General features: G+C 39.6%; 1 protein-coding gene across 2 annotated transcripts in view; it reads right to left on the bottom strand.

Annotated features, from left to right (window-relative positions):
* Positions 1–25,952, bottom strand: part of Blo (bloated) — a 106,359-nt gene that overhangs the window by 69,344 nt on the left and 11,063 nt on the right. For both annotated transcript variants that reach the window (XM_083089322.1, XM_083089324.1), the window contains exon 3: positions 13,038–16,612. In XM_083089322.1, coding sequence (XP_082945448.1) covers positions 13,038–16,612 — 3,575 coding nt within the window. The remainder of the gene's footprint in view (positions 1–13,037; positions 16,613–25,952) is intronic.

Genomic DNA, 25,952 nt, shown 5'->3' with positions numbered 1-25,952 from the left:
AATTCAATTAAGTTCAAGAGATATCAATTTTTATATTCTTGCAAGAGTTTTTAACAATCTTGGAAAAATCGAGATTTTAATAAAAATATAGCTATATTTATGAACAAAATGTCTGATAATGATATTTTGTATTTCAGATATTAGATTTATAAAATTTTCTTTTTATGACATAATAAAAATCGATATAATAAATTAATTAACTAAAATTTCCATTATGTGTTCTCATGTATACATTTTTCTTTCTCCAAAATAACAAAGATGTGGTCGGCATATTTTATCGAACGGTCGAATTGGATACCGCGATATCGTGTCGAAAGTCATGTCGATGGTAAACTGGTCTTTACGCACAATGTTTCTTCTGGACAACGACACTGGCGATCGGCGTATCGATTATCGAGCGTGCATCAGGGCGGCATGTACCGAGATTACGTTGTCAGGCGTAGTAACAAAGTGCGACACGGGACACTGACACGGGAGTTAATAAACCCGGCGTGTAACCCCGAGGAGACGAGGCTCGGTTCTCGCTCACCGGGATCGATAACGCGTAATCAGAAGTATGCAAAACATCCGGGCAATCTTCGTCGGCGGCATCGCGAGAGCCAATGGGAAATCGGATAACGAGCTCTCAAGACACTCTCGCGACCGGAGTCTATCTTGCATCTAGACAAACTAGGCGCATGCTTGGTAAATGATACTGGAGAATGTCGGTGATTTCGCTAGGCAGAGTAAATAACTGCCAGCAAGGAGACTAATGGCGTTCTCTTAATCTTAATTTTAAATTATCGCCTCAATTTTTTTCTTGTTATTAAAGCAGAGGATATAGAAAAATTTCAAATAATATCATTCTTAAAACACGATAGTGATAAATAATATATTCCAGCGTAGTAGCATATTGAAAGCTTCAAAGTTCTAAGTTTCTTTTTTTCTAAAGTGTTATCGAAATTTTGAATAAAAGGTAACACGCGTTATCATTAAAAAATATAAAGAAGAATGAAATTCTGTTATTTAGACAACAATTAGTTGAATGCCGTTATTTTGAATATTAATTTTGTATATATCACATGAATGAACAAGATATCTATATTTATTATTATAATAAATTAAGAAAAGACTCTCTCTCTCTCTCTTACTGGATTTTTTTTCTTATTAATGGAAATAATTTAGAAAAAATCTATTATCTGTTTATAATGTTATTATTTTTCGAATGATACCTCGATATCTTTTAATTAAATTATTAAGAAAATTATTAGACTGGTTATATATAATAGAAATATAATATAATTTAATGAGAAATATATTTCAAGATGATTTGGGAGGATAAAATAAGAATATTAATGTTTATCCAGGTACCAATTTTATTTTCTAACAAGTGTATCTCAATTAATATTTTATCTTATGTTTAGAACAAGTGAATATTTAAAGTTCTTGATTATACGATCAACTAAAAAGTACAAATAAAAAACATAAAATAGTAAAAAAAAAGAAAGAAATATGATTTTATATAATTACAGGAAATATCTTGATGTATATATATCGCTGATATAAATAACTGCTACCTGTCGCGAAAAAACGGTTGCCCGATTTGCTCTGGTACACACTGGAACGAGTCAAGCATTGAATGTTAATGTCCGGATTAGTCGACGGCTCTCGCAAGAAAGTGTACGCGACGTGTAAGGAAGTGGCGAGCAAAGCGCGCCGATCGAGGTATCGACGTGTAGTAATGTATAGGCTGGTATTGTGCCACCGTTCGCCAGCAGCACTCGAAACGGACCACCCGCACGTAATACGCGAAGTTGTCGTAACTAACTAAGCTAATAATTACATAAGCAACCCACTCGACCTTCCTCCAACCGGAGGCGTATTGATGAACTACCTCTGGAAAGAGATGAATAATGTCGCCGGCCATTCAACACGACAAAGCATTCGTCTCACGTTCGCACATAGTTTTCTCGTTATATACATTATGTAGAAACGTCATTAGCAAACGTCTTTGAGGAAATTTGCGAAAAAATTCATCATTTTCATGCATATGATAATATACGTAATTTATTGGAATTTTATATTAGTCAATCTTTCCGTGAGACACGTATTACAAGTATATTTAATCAATTTTATAATCAATCGATTTAAAATATTGATATTAAAAACGATTAAAAAATAATTTAATATTCTTGATTAATAAATTTGTTTGTTGTGAAAAAAGTAAGATAATTTTCAAAATTAATTATCCTTTATATTGGAGAATGAATCAAAGACAATTAGCTTTTAAAGCACAAGATGATAAATTTTAAGTAAATTGATAATCGCGAGAGGCGTGCATTTAATGTTTCGCCAAATTTAGATCGTAAAATCCGGCGTTATATACGCGCTGTAAACATGGCGATTGCGTATGCGAATCGGAGGGTGATTTACATCACTCACTGACACGACGAGTGTCGTAAAATCCAAAATACGCGGCAAGATATTACACACGTCCCGTTTAACGAGTCCACGCGCGATGTTATCGCGAGCGGCGCCAATGATTAAAATCTCACTTTATGTCGATGATTGCGCAATTATGCGGATTATCGTTCGCACTGGTCTGCACTTCCAGCCCCGCAGCATGTGGAAAAGCGACGGGGCTGCAGGCGGACCGTTGCATAATTATGCAGATCGCCACCCTCGTTAATACCAAAAACGTCCGGACGACACCTCTAGAGGATAATCAGCCACTTCTGCGCTGGCTCTCTAGCCGACTCGACCACCGTGACCTCACCTCACCGTTCCCGATTTGGCTCTCGAGGCGGCAATGGCATACTACACCTGCGCAATCGATGCAACGATGGGCTCGGGGAATCTTGTCGCACCTGACGCGCCGTGTTTTAAGCGCGGCTGTTTATGTTAAACGTCGTGTATGGAAAGTGTGCCACGTGACGCGGCTATTTTTTCGAAGCCGTCATCAAAGTTAATGCATCGCTTTGTTTTTACCTACATCAGCCGCAAAAAATAAAAATAAAATACCTTTGCATCTTTTTCTATTTATAATAGTTAAAAAGTTTGTTTCCAAATTGCATTCATATTTAAAAAAATAAATAAATAAATATGTGTATGAAATTGTTGATAGCTTGCAAAATGCGTACATAATCATTTTTGAAATTGAAATAATAATTTGAAAGGTGAAGCTCTTGAAATAATTGTGACAGCTTACAAAATGCGCATATAATCATTTTCCAGATTGAAATAATAATTTAAAAGGTCTCAGTCGAATGATGATTCCATCACCTGACGAGAACATTTTGACACGTGAAATCGAGACAGAAGATTATCAATTGAGAACCATTACATCTCTTTCGATTTCAAGCAAATCATCATCGGGAAATCTCAACAATCTTTCTGCATGTTCACCGTCTCGTTTCGTAATACATTTACATATGCATATGCGATTTCCTCCGTGTTTATCGCTTACGATAAGTCAAGAGAAGCTCTGACGTGCACGGTACGCGATATCGAGCCTTCGGAAAAATTGCGTCCCCGCGAAAGTGGATCCAGTCGATCGAGCGAGCCGCGCTTTGAAGGATGACGTTTCGCGAGCGAGCCGCTCGACCGCGAGGGGCTCCGAGGCATCATTAATCGCTCGTTCGCGTAATTAATTACTTCTAACCGGTGCAACGATTGGCACGAAACCGTGCTGCGTGCGCCCCGCCGAGGGAAATCTTGGCTGCAACCTGCTCGCGTCGTTCTTTCGTTTCTCGCCGACGTCTGCCTTCGCGGATCTCTCGCCTGGATTCTCACTGACCTCCGGTCTACACTTTTTCGCCGCTGTGGGAACATCTTACGCTACAATGCTATAATCAGGGCAGAGAGAAAGGAGCGGGAGAGATTCATAAGGCTGGAGGGAATCGAGACTGATTAAGAATTACATTAACGGGGAATCGCAGTACTTTGCAAGCTTATTAGCGGTTGAAAAATTCCTCGGTACCGTTTCCTCTCTCTTCGAATTATTATTATATTCGAGATCGCGCCTCGTCGTCGCGCCACGTTTCCAATCGCGATTTTAAATTCCGAGAAGCGACTGATCGCCACTTTCTTGGCGCCTGCTATATAAGTATTTCATAACGGTGCGCGAGTTAGCTTAATGCCCGACGGATATCGCGAAATATGCGCGTAGCCCGTACACGTAAGCGTCGGAAAAAGCAGTCGGAGGCGTGCGGAGCTATCGGCGGATCTCGTTGAATATGCAAATCGCGATCGCGGCCGATCTGGACGACGGGCGAACCTGCTTAAAACGGCGCGAAGAAGGCGGAATACAGAAATTGGAAAGTGAATATCTCGCCTTGTCTGTCGCGTTTATAGGCACTTCAACTGACGCACGAATCAGCCGACGAACGAACCGTCGCAGATCCTCGCGGATACGATTCCGCGTGATACAAGAGAGATATATCGCGCCTACGTCCCAACACCTACACTGAAACCTACACGTCGCGTATTCAGTGTTTCAATCTCGTCTCGAGTGGAATTGAGTTTTTTTATCGTCTATAGATTTTTTAAATTAATTTTGGACTGACTTGTCCTTATCGAGAATCCTTGTGTCATGAGCGATTGAAGAAAAAAAGCTTTTACTTTAAGAGCTTTAAATCTCTTATTAATTTCAAATTTTATTTTAACGAATGATAAAAGAGGCGATGGATTAATTTTATTTTGTCTCTACATTTTTATTAATTAAATCTATCGTGATGATGCGGAGATTAAAAATAAAATTTGTAATATTTCTTGAAATATGAAAATTTTGCATGTAGAATATTTATCATTTTTCTTCAAATCTGCAATCATTTTTATCAAAATTTTTTACTTCCTCTGAAAAATATAAAGAAGAGTACTATTTAGGAGACGTCGTCGCTCGCGTATCGAAGCCGCAGTTCTTGATGAGGTTTTACCGAGACAAGTATCTCTCAGGGCTATCAACGGTACCCCAACTCCCCAGCAGGATGTTACACGGATATAGCAGTTTCGTATATAGCAGCATAGAAGAAGAGAGAGCCAAGTTAACGTGGCAGGGCATTCCTGCAATCTCGCGGAAGGTTTCCGTGATGGCACACCGGGCATAGAGCATCGTGGCAGCCTAAGCCCGAGATAAATAACCTATCGGGCAATATTATCTCAGCGGTTTTATGCCCCACGGAGCGGGGAATGCGATCCAGTTCCTATGTCCTATCCAGTCCCGGCTGGTCCTTTCCTTTAACTCAGGCGCAATAACCGGCCTGGTCTCCGCTGGAGTGGAGGTGTGAATGATCCGCCTACCATAAAGCAAAGTGCATCTAGCTTCCAAAGCATGCTCTCTCGTGAACGTGAATATTCTAGGGATCCTTTTCCCTCCTCGTTTTCCCGCCTGCTATCGCTTCTATCTTTCTCGTACTCTCGCGATATCGCGCTGCATAACGCTTCGATCTTCGATGATTCGCAGGAATTTAGCATCTCGTTACCTAGCTCCGATTTATTCTTTATCATCACCTTCATCGGGCATTTTCCACACGGATGATGCGACCGGAATCATTAGAATCTCTTAATCTGGTCGTCGAATCTAATCTTGTACTATTTCCTGGTCTTGTTATTTTAATATCAATAAAAAATCATATTAGGATATTTTAAATATATCGAATAAACTACTTCCTCCTTTTTCCTTCTCTCTTTTTTTCTTCTTAATATTATATTTTAATTATCTTTTATTTTATGGGCACTTCTATTTTAGTGTTTCTAATAAAATACAGAGGATCGAATTGTTACTTCGATCTCTCCACACCTCACGCTTTATTGCGCAAACATGTATTTTATTTTGATATTTTCCTGGACCCCCGTCAATATCAAATCGATCGAGTTATGACGCGTGCAGACGCGGACAAAAAATGACCGATATCGGCCAGCTCAGTCCGGTATATCGAGTCGTTTGAAAGCCGCGAACACGCCCGCACCAGCTAATAAATTGTAATTGGCCGCGATTGGCGGTCTCGAACAGCGCGCGCGATGTGTGTAGAGCAAATGCCATTAGTGTGAACTTTCGATGGAAATGGGATACGGTTCTCTCGACGGCGGCGTTCGCGTCACGGGTGGGTGGGTGCGCGTCCGTGTGTAGGTCACAGCTCGTGGGTGCAACGTGGTGCGCATGGTGAAGGAGGTGCCTCGGTGCATACCAGGAATCTCCCCCGTCGATAGACGCCGATCCTTTCGAGCATGCATCTCTCCGTACGTTCACCTCTCCGCGAAATCCGATTTCTGATGAATCCACGATTGGAATTTCCACATCGAAAGTGTTCGCGATGGATGCGTGACACGATCGCGAGTTAATAATTTCATCGCGATTTTTCATATTTTTCATATTTTATTCGGACAATCTTCTTGCATATTTTTCGAAAATTGGATATGAAGGTTTATTATTAATACAGCGTAAAATTAATATCTATTTGCTTAAATATTAATTAATAATTTTGCTACTGATTTTAAATTGATGATAGATTGCATCACATTATATTGAAAAAATATTGTCGAGAGAAAATACTGATGACATAATTATCATGCAAAGATATTAATCGTCTACAGTAATATTATTCTATGCAAACAGCGATCAGCTGATCAGATGAGTTTAGATATAACTTAATAAATTAATTTTAAAATTAAAATAAAAATAATTATTTTAATTCTTTAATCGATCTTTTGTTTTCCTCTATTATTGGCTCTTATTAACCCACATTATTATAATTTATATTATATTATTGTGAGTCCGGTTTTATTTATTGTTAGATGTATAACTCTATATCTATATCTCGACATAAAAATTTTTATAATCTTTTTGTGTATTTATTATATATCTTAATTTGCAGTAAAAAGATAAGTGATAAGTTAAAAATTGCTTTTATCTCTCTATCGAATAGATCGTGTTCGCAAAATTATGATACTGAACGTTTAAGAAAAATTATGCGATTGGATAATATACACTGGCGACACTCTATCATCGCCGACAGTGGATACAGTATGCGTAAGCAATTGTCCCGAGTGTGGCTACCGCGAAACGGTGGTATTAATCGGCGAGCAAGGTAGGCAGATAGATACGTAGATAGACAGATTTATTCTATCCTTGGATAAATCCCCTACGGACAATCGGAGATTATGCGAAGTAACATAACTTACAACTCAATATATACACATATACAGCGCGCTGTGATACGATTTATAACGTTAAGACTGCGAATGCGACGCGATAACGTGCAAGTTCTTCGAATAAGCGTGACGAAAGTGAGACATTGAAATGATTCACGATTATCGGATCATTACATAAGCGAGAAACGAAGACATTCAACATTTCGAGTGTAAAGCCGAGAAGCAGACGAGACTCTGGAGCTAGAACGCGAGCTGTGTCTTAAAAAAAACGCGACTAGAAAAAAGCAGAAGAAGAAGAAGGGGCGGGGGAGGACTTCATGCGGCGGCAGTAGAAAATAAAGGATACTCTTTTCGTTTTGCGGCCATTTATTATTAATTAGCGCAATATAAGGCAAGCCGCGCCGCGGGGATCCGCACCTTTCCTGCCGGGTTACGGTGAAGTTAATGGGCCTTTTTTGCGCGTGCCCTCTTCGACACCCCCTCCTCCACCTCCCCCGCGTCTCTCTCTGTCTCTCTCTCGCACCATCAGCGTCCCGTCTGTTTCTCTCCCTTTCGCTACCGACATCGCTGGTTCTTTTTACGCCGGCGATCGTTGCGAAAGCACCATCGCGCCTCCGTGCAAGAGCATGTGTCTTTGCACCTGGGTGTGGATCGGTCGACCGCGACACCAATGCCCGTTCTTTCCTTCGTCGCCGTGCGACGTGGCGGCCGCGCGCGTGGGTGTTCCGAGATACGATAATGCTCGATCATCTCGCGCGCGCAGCCTCCAGCCGCAACCGAGCGGGTCCAGCTTTACACGCTACTCGATTCGCGCGCGCAAACACCTGCGAGGAGGGACGCGACGTACATATGCGCAGGTGAGAGGATTATCGAAATTAATATTTTGTCTTCGACAAATTATTTATATATTATATCATTATATAATATAAAATTGATTTATTATAAATTTAATATTAATTTATTTATTAAACTTGTATTATTTATTTTATTTAAGTAAAGTAAAATTCTGTACCTATAGAAGATATTTTTATAATATAATAAAATATAATTTAAAATATAATTTAAAATATAATAAAATATAATTTAAAATATAATAAAATATAAATGAATATAATAAAGTATAATTTTTTAATTCTATTTATAATCATTAAAGTTAGATTGTTGGAAACAAATATAAATGTAAATATATAAAACTGTATTTTTAAAATAATATTATTTTACATATATATTTTTATAAAAATAACAATGTTATATATTCTCGAAACGAGCCGAACTTATATCACAGAGTTATGTAGCCGTAATAAAATTGGCCAATCAGACCTCGGAACTTTCACGTTTGAAAAATGATACTTAGCGCCTTATAATTTCGCGCCATGCAAATTGCGCAACCAAGTTTCAAGTCCCGCCGCGTGAGAAAACGAAGTCTCCGCCGAGAATGGGCAGACACCTTCGTCGGTGCATGCGCCGCGGTTTGTTTGCTCTCAGTCGCGTAACTCGTTCGGCAAGAGGAGAGAAGAAGGGTAAGGGTGATGAGGAGGAAGAAGAAGGGGTACGGTTTCGATGATCGGCGAACAGCGGGGAGAGGCAAATGGGTTCCGTCGTGTCCCAGGGCGACGTGGCCGCGATTAATGACAAAGTGCGAAAGCACCGGAGATTAACGGAGGCGGAATGACAGAAAATGGGACGCGCGAAATGCGGGCGAAGGGGATAATGGTCGTCGTTGAATCAAATTCAACAAATAGATCGTCCGATGAGATAAATTATCCGATAACGAGCTCATAGTCCAGGTACATCTCGGGTCACGCGTAGATTGGCGACGAGACGATCGTTAGTTTACGATCATCTCCGCGCAAGTGGAGTGCGTAAAATTCAAAACGCCGTCTTGGTTCAATTCGCTCGCGTCGTACAAACACCTGTCACGCGTCGTGTGTAACGAGTTGTGTAACGACTCGCCGTGAGACTCGTTCCGTGGACGCGTTTCACGCTCGCCCTTTTCTTTAACGGCCTACCTTCTTTTTAGAGTTGGCAGCTTTCGGTCCAACGGCCGACGACACGCTGCGGTCCATTAATCTCTCATCGATGGAACTAGCGTGATCGCATTTATGAGAGCTATTCAACGCCTTGCGCAGCATGTGTATCAATCTCCGGCGAATTATTCTACTGTCCAGGCCAATTCTTTTAGATCGCGTCGAATCTTAAAATATACCTCTGCTACTTTTCATCCGTTTCAAGAAACCGTTAATCAAGTATAAAGAGATTTTCCTTAAAAGTAGGTGAAAAAAAGTAATTACGGCTGTGAATGAAGTGTAAATTATATTAGATTTGTTACTTGAGGCAAAAATTAGAGATTTATCGCCGAGAATTTGCGAATGATTGATGAAATGGATAGTCGTAGCGTTTGATTCTCCTCCGACATTTGCGGCAATAAATACGTTTCACTCGAGGACCGCGGGTATTTCGAGAGTCATCATCACAATCGACTCTCACGATTCTCGCGTTGAAAACATTTGCGAACGAGCGAGCAATTTTGTCTCCCTTTCCACGCTGGCAGTGGTGGTACGATATATACACAGAAAAAAAATAAGTGTCAAATCAAAATTTATATACTTAAATTAACGCGTTCATTGTTTCATATATACGCAACAATTTATAATCTTCTTAGAAGAATTAATTTAATAATTTAATAATTTAATAATTAAAAATTTTAACAATATTATAGTCTTATTTTAATATTGTAATTGTCACCACAAGAAAATTATAATCTTTGATTTAAAAATGTTATTTTCTATCTCACATTTCTTTTCCATTCAAGAAAATTAAATCTTAAATCATAAGAATATATTTTTCTTGATTGAACTATATAAAATGGTTTCATTCAAGTAATTATATTTTTCTCTAATTAACGCAATATAATCTCATTTCAACATTTCCATGTTAAAACTAAATATATTTTCAAAACAAAAATGTCCTTTTTTTCTGTGCATATTCCGTATAAGTGTCCTTATTTACGGCGTGTTCGTCTAATTAGATAATGGCGTCGATATTTTATATTCATGCGTTTGCATGACGCACGTACAGCACCCGGCCGGCAGCGATCGCGACCTTCGCCGCAAATCGTTTACGGCTGTAACGCGCAGTAAATCGACTTGGATGAGCGCGGCGGTAGGAACGCGTGTTAATAACACGTGCTCGCGCGCGTAATCGAGTTAGGGGCTCGCCGAAGGGAAATTAGAGCGGAGAGCACTCGGCCGAGATTGACCGACTCACTACACCGCGAACAGGAGACAACGGTGATAATCGGAATATTAAATGATCGATTAATCAGAGCGTGAATGTGAGAGACGCGCTATTTTTTACATACGTTTTGCATCGAGTATACTATCTGTATGCGTGTATTCTATTTATCGCGCGCTGTCGGATCGTCGCGAAATTGAATACCTGGCGGGCGAGTGGCTTGACGAGTTGCGCAATCGAGGAATAACGATCGTTCTGAGATTTACTGCGAGGAAAAATCACCTGGGGCCACGGCGCGCGAGCGGAGAGAATTATCTATCATTCGGGTTAAATGTTACGTCCGGCGAGTCTCCGCGCGCGGGACTTGGGCTTATTTCCCAAGAGAGGAGGCAGTGGACTTTCATGTCGATGATCGCTCGCGGACGCCGTATCATTACTCTTCATACGGGACCCCGACGACGTCCGACAGCGAAAGCTCCGTTACGGGGTAACGTCTATCCCGCTTAACTCGCGAGATCGACGAGCATATCGTGCGCCTCGTATACAGGATTCTCGAGCCTAACAATAACATTCGTAACTGTCCATTGATAAATGAACTAAACTCGGTAATTCTCAGACAATTGTGTTAAGAAAAAAATGAGTTAACTTTTCAAGTATATAAGTATATATTCATGATTCATAATATTTTCCTAAGTTTTTATTTTTTTTTCTTTTTGGACCGACTATATGTGACTAGTTCTATTTTTTTCTTTCAACATTAAGATATTTCAAGTTTATATATAATCAAAACTTACTACACCTTTTATCACATTTTAATTTTTTATCAAATTATTATTATTTTTTTGAATCAACGATATGTATCTAATTCTTCTTTTTTTCTTTCAACATTAAAATATTTAAAGTTTATATATAATTAAAATTTACTACACCTTTTATCGCATTTTAATTTTCTATCAAATTATTATTTTCTTTTTGAATCAACGATATGTATCTAATTCTTCTTTTCTTCTTTCAACATTAAAATATTTCAAGTTTATATATAATCAAAATTTACTGCACCTTTTATCACATTTTAATTTTTTATCAAATTATTATTTTCTTTTTAAATCAACGATATGTATCTAATTCTTCTTTTTTTCTTTCAACATTAAAATATTTAAAGTTTATATATAATCAAAATTTACTGCATCTTTTATCGCATTTTAATTTTCTATCAAATTATTATTTTCTTTTTAAATCAACGATATGAATCTAATTCTTCTTTTTTTCTTTCAACATTAAAATATTTCAAGTTTATATATAATCAAAATTTACTGCACCTTTTATCACATTTTAATTTTTCATCAAATTATTACATGTCTACATTTAGCAAAGAAATTATATGACTATTATGATATAACTATTGTATTTTTATATATCATATTTTTATCTATTTCGTATGGAAAATCATGCAAGCTGAAATTGAAAAATTAAAATTGTGTCACACGTGCGATGCGAATCAACTCGATTCAACGTGTCAGAGTCTATCTAGTTTCGCGGAGTCGCATTATCTTGTCACGGCTTGTATGTGTGCGCGCGTACGTTTGCATGATAGATATTCCGAAAAGGATATATTTCTACGCGAGCGTGGGCGACAGTGTAATCCTACCGCGTGGTCGCCCGTTAAGTTGCTGAAAAGCGCGACTGGGTGGTTAAAGGCCGGCTAAGTGTACAGTTAGACATGACGCAATTGCAACAGCAGTCGGCGACGGCTCGGGGCCCAATTACCCGGTAATTTTCGGTTCGCGATGCGTATCGAACATCGAGGGTGTCATCGACGGATTAAAATCGTGCTCGGCGGAAAAATCACGAGAAAATTATCTCATGATCGCGGAAGCAAAATCGCACGTGGAAACGGCCCCTCTTGCCTTTAATCCGCGACAATCGCGTAAATATGGCGTGAACGGAACAGGAATCTCTGGTGCTAAACGCCCTATGATTCTCGCGCACGGCGGTCATCCTGATTAATATCACATGAGCCTTATCTCCTCTTTTTTTCAGAGCAACGGAGATGATGTTGGAAACGCTATCACTTGCGGTCGCGCGCGATCATTTTGATATATTATCGTGCATGTTCTCCTCCTGCGAACAGCATCGAGAACTTGGAAAACCCCGGAAATACGATAATATATTACCTTGAACTGATTGAGTTTATGATCCATGTATTCAGATTTTTTCCCTCTCTAAAAGATGTTGATTTATTTCTCCCGCAAAGGTATATACATTATTTCGTTATGATCGTTTGAAAATATTAAATATTCATAAAATAATATAAAAACAGGCATACATCTCTTTTAAACTCTCTTAAATTTTACGATTCAATTATGAATCGACAATTTTTTAATATATTTTAATGAATCAAATATATTAAATAATTAAATATAAACGTATCCGGAGTCGCATTAAATAAACGTTAAATATAATTAAATATAACGATATACCACAATGCATCTATATGCGATTCTGTTGACCTTGCTTAACGTCCATTGACCCAGATAACTGAGATGCCAAAATCAATCAATCATCGACCGTCATCGTTGACGTAATCCTAATGTGCTCGACCGCGTCTTAACCTTGAGGTAGTTAATCTCGCGCGTACGGTGACCGTAGAAGAGAAAAAAAAAAGATTCTCTTACCTGATTGATGTCGCTGCCTAAATCCCGCGCGCTTTTGGCGCTCCTCAGCTGATCGCCGCGATACTCTCGATACCTCATCGTCACTTCGTCGTCGGTCAAGGCACCGCTGCTGCCGCTCCTCGCGTTCTTCTTGTCCTTCTCCTCCTTCGCCTTCTTCTCTTTCTTGCTGAACAGCTGCTTGACCTTGCTCATGGTGCCACTCTTCTTCGCTGCCTTCTTCTCGTACTTCTTGTCGGCGGCACCGGTAGGCGGCTTCGCGGTGACCAGCGGCGGTTTCGAGTCGTTTACGTATTTGTCATATTTACGTTGCTCGGAAGTAGACGTCAAATTCATGTTGCGATCCGTATGCCGTCGTTCGTGCTTGATAAACTGTCGGCTGACGAAACCCTCGTCCTCGGATTCGAGTTGCTCGCGCCTGTCCGCCTCCTGCGAGTCTCTTCTGTAATCGTTCTCGATCCCGGAATCGGCCAGTCGATCTTTGCGATCCGGATCGCTTAGAGTCTCACGATGACGGCGCTCGATATGTCCCCGCGCCTCCTGCCGCGCGTGCCTCGATTTGCCCTCGTGGTAAGTTCTGGGTGGTCTAGTCGGGCTCTCGTCAAAGGTCTCCAATCGGCTGACCGAGGACACCTTCCCTCGGGGATCATCAGAATCATCAAAGTAGTCGAGCCGGTTGCGCGATCGCCTCAGCGGCTTCTTCGGATCGTCGTCCAGCTTGCGGTGCTCCTTTCGCAGAGTGCGTGATGTCTCGTCATAGCGCGTCTCGCAGCGAATTGAGTCCCTGGCGGTGGTGTCCGAATCGTATCGGCTAGAGTTGTAGCCACCGCGATCGGTGCGTATTCTCGGCGGCGAGCTGTCATAATCATCGTGAATCGGATGTTTCTCGCCGCTCGTGTATCTCTGCGTGGTGCGCGTTTCTTTGTAATATTTGGACTCCAGTTGGCTGCTGGTCATCTGCGAGATATCGGTGTCATAGTCGTCGTTCGGGCCCTCGCGCAAACTATCCAGGTGTCGCTTCGCGAACGGCGACCTCGTCCTGCGTCCATTCATCGTCGGGCTGTCGAGCAACGCGGTCGGTCGTCTCGCGTTCATGTATCCCGCGTGGCTAGTCAGATTCTCGTGCGACCTTGTGGTGTACTCGCTCCTCAGTGCCCGCACCCTCGCGTTCTCCCCGGCGACCTCGTCCAGTCGCTGCGTCGACTTGCTGATGCCGCGGATCGATTCGAACGGCTTCTTCTTCGGCAACACGCGTCCGATCGGCCGGTTCTCGCGATCCAGGAAGTCATCGCTCTTGGAAAACTTGCGCTCGTTCAGTTTCTTAGCGATAATTGGCGACGATAGCTCGTTTTCTCGCGATTCGCTGCGAAAGTGATTCGTCGTTGCGTCGATATTCTCGGATGGATAATGCGATGGAGGCTTGTAGGAGCTGCCACCGTTTCTGATAGCCTGAAATCTCTCTTCCGGACTGCTCCGATTACGATCGCTAAGGAATGGTTTGATATTATCGGTGTAACCTTCGTGCGTGCGCGTCTCTACGATGTACTTGTCGCCGTATTTGTCCGTCTTGGTTTCCACGGTGTAGCCGTCCTTCGGTTTCGCGTTGAGGTAGCTGTTGGTCGGAATCTTGTTGGTGATCTTCTTCTCGTAACCATAAACCTTGCCGTTATCCTCGTGTATCTCCTTCTCGAAGATGTACTTCTCGCCATTACTGTTTGTACGTTTCTCCGTGATGTACGTGTCCATGTATCGTTTTGGTGACGCAATACGATTCGGCGTGACTGGCGACGGCACGATCGGCTTGTCGATTATCTCATGCTCGCTCGACTTTTTCACCGGCACGTTAATGCTGTTCTTGGCGGCGAACATCTCGTCGGCTAGCAACCTGGACTTGATTCTGGATTCCAGTAAATCCCGCCGCGCGCTCAACTCGGACGTCTTGTGCGAGATCCCGCTCTCGTTCTGTCTCGACGATAGCTCGCCGCTATCTCTTCGCTTGGAATCCATACCGTCGGCCCTGCCGCGGCCGGAAGTATCCACGAACACGGTCGATGTGTATTTCTCGGGCTTGTCGTAGAAACGCCTATCGATATCATTGAACTCGTAACGTTTCGTGATCTCGTTCGTTCTAGGGCTAAAGTCCTTCGAGCTATCCAAATGTTTGCCGAAAAGGCCGCCGTTTTTCCGATCCTCCTCATATCTCGACTTGAAGGCGTTAATCTCATTGTTGCGACGCAGATCACTGCTGTACGAGTATTCGGTTCTACGATATTCTTTCTCCGCAGGACTATTTTCACGCGAGGAGTCCTTTCTTTCGAGACCAAGGCCCTCGTCACTATCGGAATGGCTCCGCTGCGCCTTCTTCTTGTCCGGTTGCACCTGCGCGTAGATGACATTGGTTTGCGGCGGTGGTGGTGGGCTGCAAGATTCGTTCGGTCTCGTGTAAGAGAACGGCCGGTTGTTGTTGTGGCTGAATCCTGGTGACGGTGACATCATTGTTCTGGTCAGCTGCGGTGGCGGCGAACGGTCGTTGGACAATCGGTGAATCATCTTATGAATAGTGGACTTTTGCTGGTTACGTTGTTGAAGATCGTAGCGGCTGCTATGTAGCATACTATCCGCGCTCGCTTTATCGACCTCGTCTTCTCCGCGTTTGTGGTCCTTTGGAGGTGAGGGAGTACGGCTAGTTCCTGCGATTTCCCTTTTCTCTTCGTCGCCCCTACCTTCGACAAATATATGATGCTCGATCACCTTCGCCTCTCGGCTGGACGATCTATCAGGTTCGTCGTCGCACGTCTCAGCTGTCGTTACCCCTTCGATCGTCTTTCTCGTCTCAAATTGCTGCGTTGATGTCACGTCGTCAACATTGATAGTCGAGCTCGCCTGCTCCTCTTTCTCCTCTCTTCCCTTCTTAGGCTTCTTCGGTCGATTATTGTTTTCGCGGTCCGCGTACGCCGAAGTATCAAAGTGAAACGGTTGCTGATCAACGTGCTGCGGCGATGCCTCGATTATCGGTGACAGCTGTTTCTTCGCTCGTTGGCTGACGGTGCTGAGGTGCGAGCCCTCGCTCTCGCTGCCGCTCCGCTTGCGCTGAGCGCCGTTACGGGTCCAGGTGCCGGCGTCGCTGACACTCCGACCGACCGGCTGCCGCCGCCTTTCCAACTTGGGCGAAAAGAAGCGCGTGAGCGGGCTCTTTAGCTTCTTCGCGCCGGCATCGCTGACGCTTCTCTCCAGCAGCGGCTTTTTCTTGGCCCGCGGGGTGCCGAGGTCCGCGGCACTCGCGGTCGTAGAGCTGCCGCCGATCTCGTCGCTGCCGCGGCGAGATCTCACATCGATCGGCAGCTCCGGACGTTTCTTGTTACGACGCGCCGGGAGGGTGCTGAAGCGACCGGGCAGACTGCGTCGGTTGTCGCGCGCCACGCAGTGAAGACTGCCCGCTTGCTGCAGGACCAGGGCCGCCTCCTGCGCGAGATCCTCCTTGCTCCTCGCGGTGATGCTCTCCTTGTGAACCGGGGTGGCGATCAACCTACCTTCTCCATCGTTCACGAGAGCCGCGGTTACGCGCGGTGCACCACGTCCTGCAACACGCACCGTACGCAGCGGCCTTTAGTCTCGTACCTAATTAATATTTCAATAATATTATACGAATAAGTAATGAATTGTGTATTTTTTGATAGTGTTAATCCGAGTGAAATGAATTGTGTATTTTTTTGTACATTTTTGTTCTTCAATGAATGAAAAAAATTCTTTGCGTTTTAAACTCGGTATATTTTAAAATATTATTGTTGGATTATTTTTGTAGAATACCGTTCATTTATAAAATGGAGAAATTAGTATGTTATGAAGAAAAAAAATGTCCGAAAAAAAAAAGAATGATTTCTTTGTAAATTGAAATGTTTCAACGCAACGTCCACTTGGATTTTCGGTAGATATAAAAAAATTGATGAGATAGCATATATAGCAAGATAAAGAATAATACAAATGGATAAAGACATTAGTATCACCGTAGTTGACTAATAAATTGACAATAAATAATAAAAATGAATACTTTTCATTTCTTTTTGAACAATCATTCTTCTGATTTTGCATGGAAATTGGGTATGCAATTTCGGATTTTCAAATAAAACGACAAAAAAGTGTTATTAAGATGACAGTTGGGCGAATATTCGATAAGTTAATAAATTGCATCGTGACGTTACTTAGTATTGTTGGGTCTGTAAATCAGCGTTTTATGGTAAGCGAGTGAGCAAATGATCGTTAGATGTTAATCGAGTTTAATTAAGCGTCCGGTAGAAGCGGCTGGTTCACGTTAGAAGCTAGACTCCGACGCGTAAGAAATTGCCATCTTTCCACCTCAGCGCTACTTCGGCTGAATCGGGACCGCCATTAATTCGCCGCGTCGTCCGATCCGCGATTGATATAATGTTTGTAATTAACACTGTCATATTTATAAATGGGCCGCTTAATCAACAGTTCGTTAACAGCTCGTTAACGGTTGTGTCGGCTTCCTCGAGATTGGTGCGTGCTAATTTAAAAGATAACTAAAATTCCTCTTTTTTCTTTTTAAATGATAATCATAAGTAACATAGAGAGATAAAGGACCTATTAGTAATGACAGCTGAACAAGATTGGATGCTATTTTAAATTAAAAGATAGTATTGCGAACGTAACAATAAATCACTTCCGACAATTAAAAAAATCGAAAAATAAAAATAAAATCGATAAATCTTATTAAGTTGCACTTTAGCTTAAAATTTAATTCTTTCACTTTGCCTCATTAAATGATTTATTATATTTTTTTCTAAAGCTCATTATATTTATCTAAAGTTCCATAGCGCGCGTGTTTATTTCTTTTTATATTCAAAGTAATTTTATATTTAAAGAGATCTTATACACGAATTAGACATATTCCATTTTTATACTGGATCTTTTCAATTGAACCTTAGAATTAAAATTCTGACGAAAGATGAAAGTTTCCTCAACTCGGTGTGTGAATTTAATTTAAAAGTAAAATATATCTTCACATCCAGTTACATACTTTTGAAAGCAAATTCATCGCTTTGTATTCCTTGAACACTCCTCGACATTAATTAGGTCTCCCACGAAATTTTCACTGCAGATAAAATCAATCTACACATACGGCCCGACATGCTCGATTTATCATTTTTATTCGCGCGGACGTTTTGTCTTACATAAGGAGAAAGCATCGCGACCGTGGACATCTTCCCACGCCGGACGACCTCGGATCTCATCATGCCTTACGTGGTAGACGTTAATCGACATTAGATGAAAATTGATTCATTATTGATCTCGTCGCATATCCTTGTCGTCCTTGTCGTCGTTGCACAGAATTGCATTAATTTCTTTAATCGCTAATACATTTAATGGTTTACTCCGCCGCCCACGTTCATTCTATTTTCGCGCTCGTCCAACGCATTCGCACCAAATAACAAAATCTACGATGTGTAACACATAGTAAAAAATTAATAGAATAAAAGAAGAAAATGATTCTTTTGCAATATAAAATAATAATAATAATAAGAGAAGAATTAATGACAGCCTAGAAGCAATTCTAAATATTAATTACAATAACTGCAAGTATTGCAAAATGCCTAATCTTGAATCTTCTTTAAAATTCTCTAAAAAAATTATTTCGAAATGAATTAAAATATTTGATTTTCTCCGTTTTATATTTTCGACGATATCTACAATTACTAATTAATTACACATCCATACAAATGCATTTAATTTTTTTATTGGTCTTTTGTACTTCTAGTGTTTTGTGAGGAGAATATACTATTTCCAGAAAGTTGCATTTCTCTCTTTCTTTCCCTCGTGAGAACTTGTCATCAATCGTTATTTAAAACGCCGCCACACGAAAGTGCTTTTACGACCCAGCCGCTCGGTTTCCACAAACACGCAATTAACAGTCTCTCGCGAAGCTTTGTCTCCTAAAGGTTTGTCCTGTCTAACGGGCTTCTTCGCGTTTAGCTAAGTTATACTGCTTTCGGGGAAACATCATCTCGAGGAAGGAAAGGAGAGAGGCTTAGAACGCGATTTCCTCGCGACCAGTCTAGTCGGACGTGTCCATTGAACTCTATACATACTCGAACGTGCTCTCCCATATACTTCTCATATAAAAAAAGTTAGAAGAGGCAGAGAAACAGAGGAAGAGAGAGAAAGAAACTATTCCAAGAAGTAGCTGTCTTTTAAGCATAAATGCATGAAAGCTTTATACAAGTTCCGTCGAAAATTTAGTATTCATTATAACTAAGGATATTATCCTCACGTAAGACGAAGAGAACTTTCTTACAAGAATGTATATTGAAGGAGACAACGCTATCCTTAGCGAAACTATTATCAGCTGACGCCGGGGCTTGTTGCAGCGCGCATAGAGCTCGTTGTAAATCGTAAACTAAGACGACAAACTTTGCGTCATTTACGAGATTCAGTGGCGCGAACCCCGCGCGACTGTCACGCGCGGGAATGTAATCTCCTGAGATATCGTTGGATTTAATTGCGCGCAGCGAGTTCAAGTCCCGCGGGATTACACGACAAGCTCGGGCGAAGGACACGCGTTTCCAGCTCGCGGGCTTCCGTCGTGTAGTATCGTGTAGCCGTATATAAGCGGACGTATCTGCCGCGGATCGAGATTAATAAGGCGTATAGCTCACGCTGATACCGCGGAATGCGCATCACGAGCACCGGGAATGCGGGTTAAAACGAGCGGAAGAGAGCGGTAATTCTCGGTTCGATCCTGCTCTCCCGAAGACTAATTATCGCTCGGATGTGTGCGGCAGAAATATTTCGCGAACGTGCACAACGCAAACATACTTGCGATTTTAGCGCAAAAAAACGAGGAAGAGAAAGAAGATGGTGCCTTAGAATGTGGCGCACGTAGCGAGAATTGATGTGCTTAGAAAACTAATCTTGAACAGCGTATGATTGATTCAACGGGCTGCGATGCGCAAAATTGTTCAGTGGTTTTCAAACTTTTTTGCTTCACCTTGTCGTATTTAATGACTTCATTCTTTTCAACTCTTAATAAAATCTTAATTGTATTATAATTTAAACAAAATATGCTCCTGTAAAGTTAAATTTTATAAATGCATTTAAATCTTGTATCCAAAATATATATTTCGAGCAGTAAAGTAAATTAGGAAAATCAGAAAAAGTTAATATTGAAAGTTTTCACAAAAATTTTTTAAATATAAATTGTCTAAATATTAGAAATATTTATAAACATTTTACAGAATATCTTTATAAAATTTGAATTGTGAATAAGAGTCAAGTAAAGAGGTATAGAGTTGCAACTGCTCTGTCTAGATGAGAAATAGATCTTAAAAACATGAAAACCACTGCGATAAATCCAAGCACTGATATATGGGCACATCTCCTTGATTATACTCAAATGCTTTCAATTACGGACTTGTAAATTTGCCGTAATATCAGCTTATTATTTACCGGTTCAAGATTGTTTATGTTTCCTCCTATGGTTATCCCATAGGATGTGTTTCTGTTCACAACATTCAGCATTGCTAATGTCATTTAATGCAATACCACGAGCGACCGTTAACGAGATGTAATCATTGTGCTCGACTGACCGATTGATATTCAGGCGCATCGTAAGTCGTAAAGTCGATTTAATTATCACGACATTAGCGCCGAGATCTTGCACTAGAGGCACGTTACATGTACGTTCGATGAATTCATGATGGAGATCGACGCGTACGCGCGTCATTTTGCATGAGACATATCATTACGACGGTATCGCGTTGTTAGCCATCGTTCAAGTTCCCACCGTGAATACAGGACATTCTGGTCGTCGGATCATCAAATCAAAGTACAGTTTAAATTGTTGAATTTTCAAATCGTCGAGATTATTGAATTTTTCAAGTTCTTTAAATTTTCGAAACCTCGAAGATTGTTAAAATCATCTTTTCAAATTCACAAGATTGTGAAGTCTTAAATCGCGTGGAATTTAGAATTTAAAATTTATAAAGAATTTAAAGTTTTCAGAATTTCATATTTACAAAATGTCAATTAGAGAGCTTCAAGTTTTAATTCTTTAAATTCCCATCTTCTCCGAGATTTTGTTAGATCCATTAAGTTTCTCTTAGATCTCCTGAATTGAACTCTACTTAAAGTTAGATAGTTAAATTTTTAGATTTTCAAAACATTAGATTCTTCCAAATTGCTAAATTTTAATTTTTTTAATAATTTTGTAGATTTTTAAATTCTTAGACTTTCATATTTTAAAGTTAGCATACTATATTCTCGAGATAATTTTTGCGTGTTCTTTTAAATTAATATATTCAATAAGCTATTTTCTAATTCATTTTTTCCCTCATATTATATATAAAGTGTAATTACATATTCTTGTGCGAATTAAAGTGCTGACTAGCGCTAATTAATAGCTTGTACTTGTATTAATCGTGTCTTTAATTTCTTCACAGAAAAGAAAAAGCTGTACACGTGAAAGTCGCGTTTGGCACTTCTCCTATCTGAATCGATCCGAAGTAAATTATTCATGCCAACAATGTGAACGTTTTCCATTGAAATAAATTCATTCGCCATATGTATGTCGCACTGAAACGCCACCGTAGTCGGTTCTCTAGACCGTGCCTGACATTCTCACGAATTGTTATCTTTTAGGACCGTGCACTGTCGCCATTCTCTCGACAATATTCTGGGAACGTTGTACATTCAATATAAGATAGTTATATTTTTATATAAATTTATAAATATTAAATATAATTATATTAAATAATTATATTAAATATAATTATATTAAATAATTATATTAAATATAATTATATTAAACATTAAATATACATAATATACGTAATGTATTATTAAAAGACAAAAGAGCGCACGTATGTAAATTATTTTTAATATTTTCTAGAAATTTTATAATTAAATTAAAAATCTCTGAATTTAAATGTTTAACGTTTTGATTTTTGTTATTTCATTTAATATTTAATTTAATATTTCTGGTGAAAGTAACAAATAAAATATGAGAAACGGGTGCGTTGAACGCTTATTTACTATTATATTGTTATATCATTGTAGTAATAAAGTTTAATATGTAGTTTACAATATGTAGTTTCAAGCTAACGGAAGCTCTTGATAGGTATAAAATTATTGAGCGATTTCCTTCATATATAATGCTTTCTTGTTGCGCTTTCAATTGCGGCGCACACATGCAGCTCAGTTGGGATTCCGGAAATGATGAATTTACGTGCTAGCTTAATCCGATCGATCGCGAACGTGAGTTAATTATTATTCGACGTGTCCAACCTGCTCGCGTAAATGACGATTACACGTCGAGATTCCGCATTCTGGATTTCACGAATACAATTTATATCTATGAAACATAGAAAGTGTAAATCACGGAAGTATAAAATAATGTAAAGTATAGCATGAAAAATGTAAATTAAATTTCACATTCATTAGCAATATTGGAAGATATATGGAAACATGAATAAATCTAAATAATATATAATCCAATATTATGCAATATTATTTTCCGAATAAAAAATTTACAATCATTTCATATAATTCATATCATTTCATTTCTCATCTATTATTCTCATCATTTTATCATCTATTATTTAGTCAAATGGAATGTAGGTTACTATTTCGCGAATCCATCGCTCTCGAATGACGTATGGTAAGAATAGCAAGCGAGTGAAAGAATTGCCGGAAGTGCAAATCTCGCTTGCACGGGGTCAAAGTTCACGCGGATCGCGAAGCTGACCTACTGCTTCGAGGGCCGCAAACCCCGTAAACACTTCGTGCAGCACTTCGTATCGGTCAGTTCGTCGCGTGAATCGATACGAGACTTCGGCTTCGAGCTGCAACGGAACCATAAAGTGCAACGACTTGATTCCTCCGCGTTGGATCTCCTTGAAACATCTTCGCTTGATTTTTTTAACACGCGAGCGTTTTCTCGTTAGCTGGCCTTTTCGCGGAATAAGGTCGTATAAAATTGTACCGTTGCACAACATCTTCGTTACCTCGCATTATTTCCTGTTAATTTTACATTTTACATTATCTTTTTCGTATTATCTCTTACCTTTTGGATTTTATCGAGGAAGAAGTTTGTGCACAAGCGAAAGCTAATTTCCGAAGATTGATTACCGGCGACGAACGCGAACACCTGAGCGAGTAAGCATCTGGGAAAGCACGTAGCGTTGACACTGATGAATGATTTTAGCGCATGATGTCATAATTGCGAGAGGAATATGTTTTCTCCGTCGTAATACACTGACGACTAGTCGCGATCAACGTGTCTTCCGCGAATCGCGGATCTTGCTAGCAAAGGAACTATGAGGAAATCTCGTTACAACGAGCTTCCTTGAATCCTCGTTGAGTTTCGAACTCGTTCTGAATCTTCGCGAGCCTCTCAATTCGTTCCAGCAAACAAAAATTCATTCCAATGGAAATCTCTTTGCAGCGAGTGCTTCATTTATTTGTCCCGGTAGAATTTCACGGTAGAATTTTGTCGAGTTGCTTTTTGTAAATTGCGTCAAGTGCATGGGATAGATGCTCACAGCCGGATTCCGTTAATTTGTATTCCCATAATCTGTATGTGTTTCAACCTCTGTAACCTCTCATCCTTGCTATACGTTGCCCTTTCTCTCCCCTATTTCTTACTTCTATTAAGCATGCGTTTTACAAAAGTGATGTCAGAACGACCCCTACGCTCTCAACTTTACCGGTCTATCCAATATCCTGTTATTTCCTCGTTTCTGCAGGTTGTTTGCAAACTTAAGCTACTCGATAAGCAAACCGACGAAGACAAGAATTCGAATGTAACAGCAATGCAAACGGAAATGTAACGATTACAAAAATATGAAACGATAGAATTTACAAGGAGTACAAATTAAGATCGACATATTAATTTAAATATGAATTAAATATGATTTGGTGAAATTTCATAATAATTATAATAAACTTCAAAATTTCAAAATATATATATATATCAAATTTAAAAATATATATATTATGAAATTTTGAAATTTATTATAATTATTATGAAAATATGAAAAATATGAAATATCAAAAAATATGAAATGATAAAATTTACAAGGAGCACATATTAAGATCGACATACTAATTTAAATATGAATTAAATATGATTTGGTGTTTCATAATAATTATAATAAATTTCAAAATTTCAAAATATATATATCAAATTTAAAAATATATATTTGATAAGATAAGAGAACTTTATAACTATGATAGATGTGTCGTAAAGAACTGAAACAAATTATCTCACGAGAGGTGAAGATTAATATACCGTGTTTTTCTTAATATTTATGCCTAGAACTATTAATTCGCAATCGTATTGGCATTTCTCCAGAAAAAAAAAGATGATTAACGCGATCATACAGCATTAATGATAGCGGTTTACATGCGAGGTATCTAATATGTAATCTCTATACTGTTGACTCATGATACCGGTCCATTCGCGATGCTTCGAGTATCTACTTTTACATTGCTGCCTGCATCTCGTGCAACCTGATCGCTACGTAGATTTGCCGCATTATCATCAAAGTCGCTATGCGTCGTTGTTTTCCAACAATCTACGTGCAAGGAAAGATAATACAGAGAAGAATTCAGAGAAATGGCAGATTTAATGACTCGAAATTAAACGAGATGCATGATCACGCTCTAGGAATAATCGTTTATCCCGGCGAACAGAAGGAGACTCGACCGTAGTAACTTCCTGTGCAGTGATAGAGCTACTTTTTCCACAAGCATTATATCTCGGGGCGATTTCCGTGCAGCATCCATTAGTGATCTAACAAAGATCGTAACGCGAAACGTATTACACACGTTACCTCATTACACACATACATACACCTGCATACACCGATGCAGCGGACGGGTTAAGGTCGGACTTTGCGATCGCGGAGCACGCGACGATCCAGGAAACGCCAACAGGCGGGATAATGCGAACGATACAAGGGGCCCTTAACAAGCTTGGACGAGGGGCACATGCGCGAATGCAATGCTGCACCCAACTAGGTTGACTTCCCGAGACCGCCCGCATTGACGAGAAGGGAAACGAAGAGAAAGACGAAAAAATAAAGAAAACGGGAAAAAGGGAGGATAATAAGAAACATACTCTTCACACTGGTATAATAAGAAATGCGGTACGATCACACCGATTCGACTTTTTATCGCAGTGCAAAGTCTCCCTTTAATTTTAGAATATCACTTTCTGGACGATGTAGATCGTAGATCATCTTCCGATTGATAAGGAATTATTATAACATCACAACGGATTTATTATATTTATGTTTCATTTTATTTTATTTTTTTAATTATTAATTAATTAATATTTAATATATGGAAGTACAATATACAGTGCTAGAATAATCTTTAAAAATAGATAATAGGAAATAGAAAATAATTTCGATTGAGATTCGATCAATCGAAAATATTTAGAATATCTTTTGAAAATAAAGATAGCCTTTGATCAGTGATAGCATCAAGAATTAAGCGAGCACGATGATGAATATTGAAATTTAATTATGCTTTCCCGATTCGAGTCGATCGCAGTAAATCGTATTGAACGAAGCATCTTTTGCATACTTTTGTTGTTCGCGTTATTATAACAAGCGAATGGAACTGGTGAGAATTCGTCGAGCGTATCCGATTGTGCGGTTGACACTCGATCTTGCTGATCGAGATATTTCTCTCAATTCTGAAAGAAGAAAGAGACCACGAGAAAGAATATTCTCAATATTTCTAGAAACACTTGCAATACTAATCAATATTATTAAAGATCTAATTAATAGAATAATAATAATGCAGTTCAATATATAATTAAATTACGAGCTTGAAATCAATTCAATTATTTTTTTCTATTGAAAATATCCCATTGTATATATATATTTTGTAAAA

This window comes from Camponotus vicinus, unplaced genomic scaffold (genome assembly GCF_025532165.1).
Source record: "Camponotus vicinus isolate PSW18456_S1 unplaced genomic scaffold, iyCamVici1.0 SCAF_1, whole genome shotgun sequence".
In the NCBI taxonomy this organism is placed as follows: domain Eukaryota; kingdom Metazoa; phylum Arthropoda; class Insecta; order Hymenoptera; family Formicidae; genus Camponotus; species Camponotus vicinus.
The sequence above is the reverse complement of the archived record's forward strand: the minus strand, read 5'-3'. Positions and strand labels throughout refer to the sequence as shown.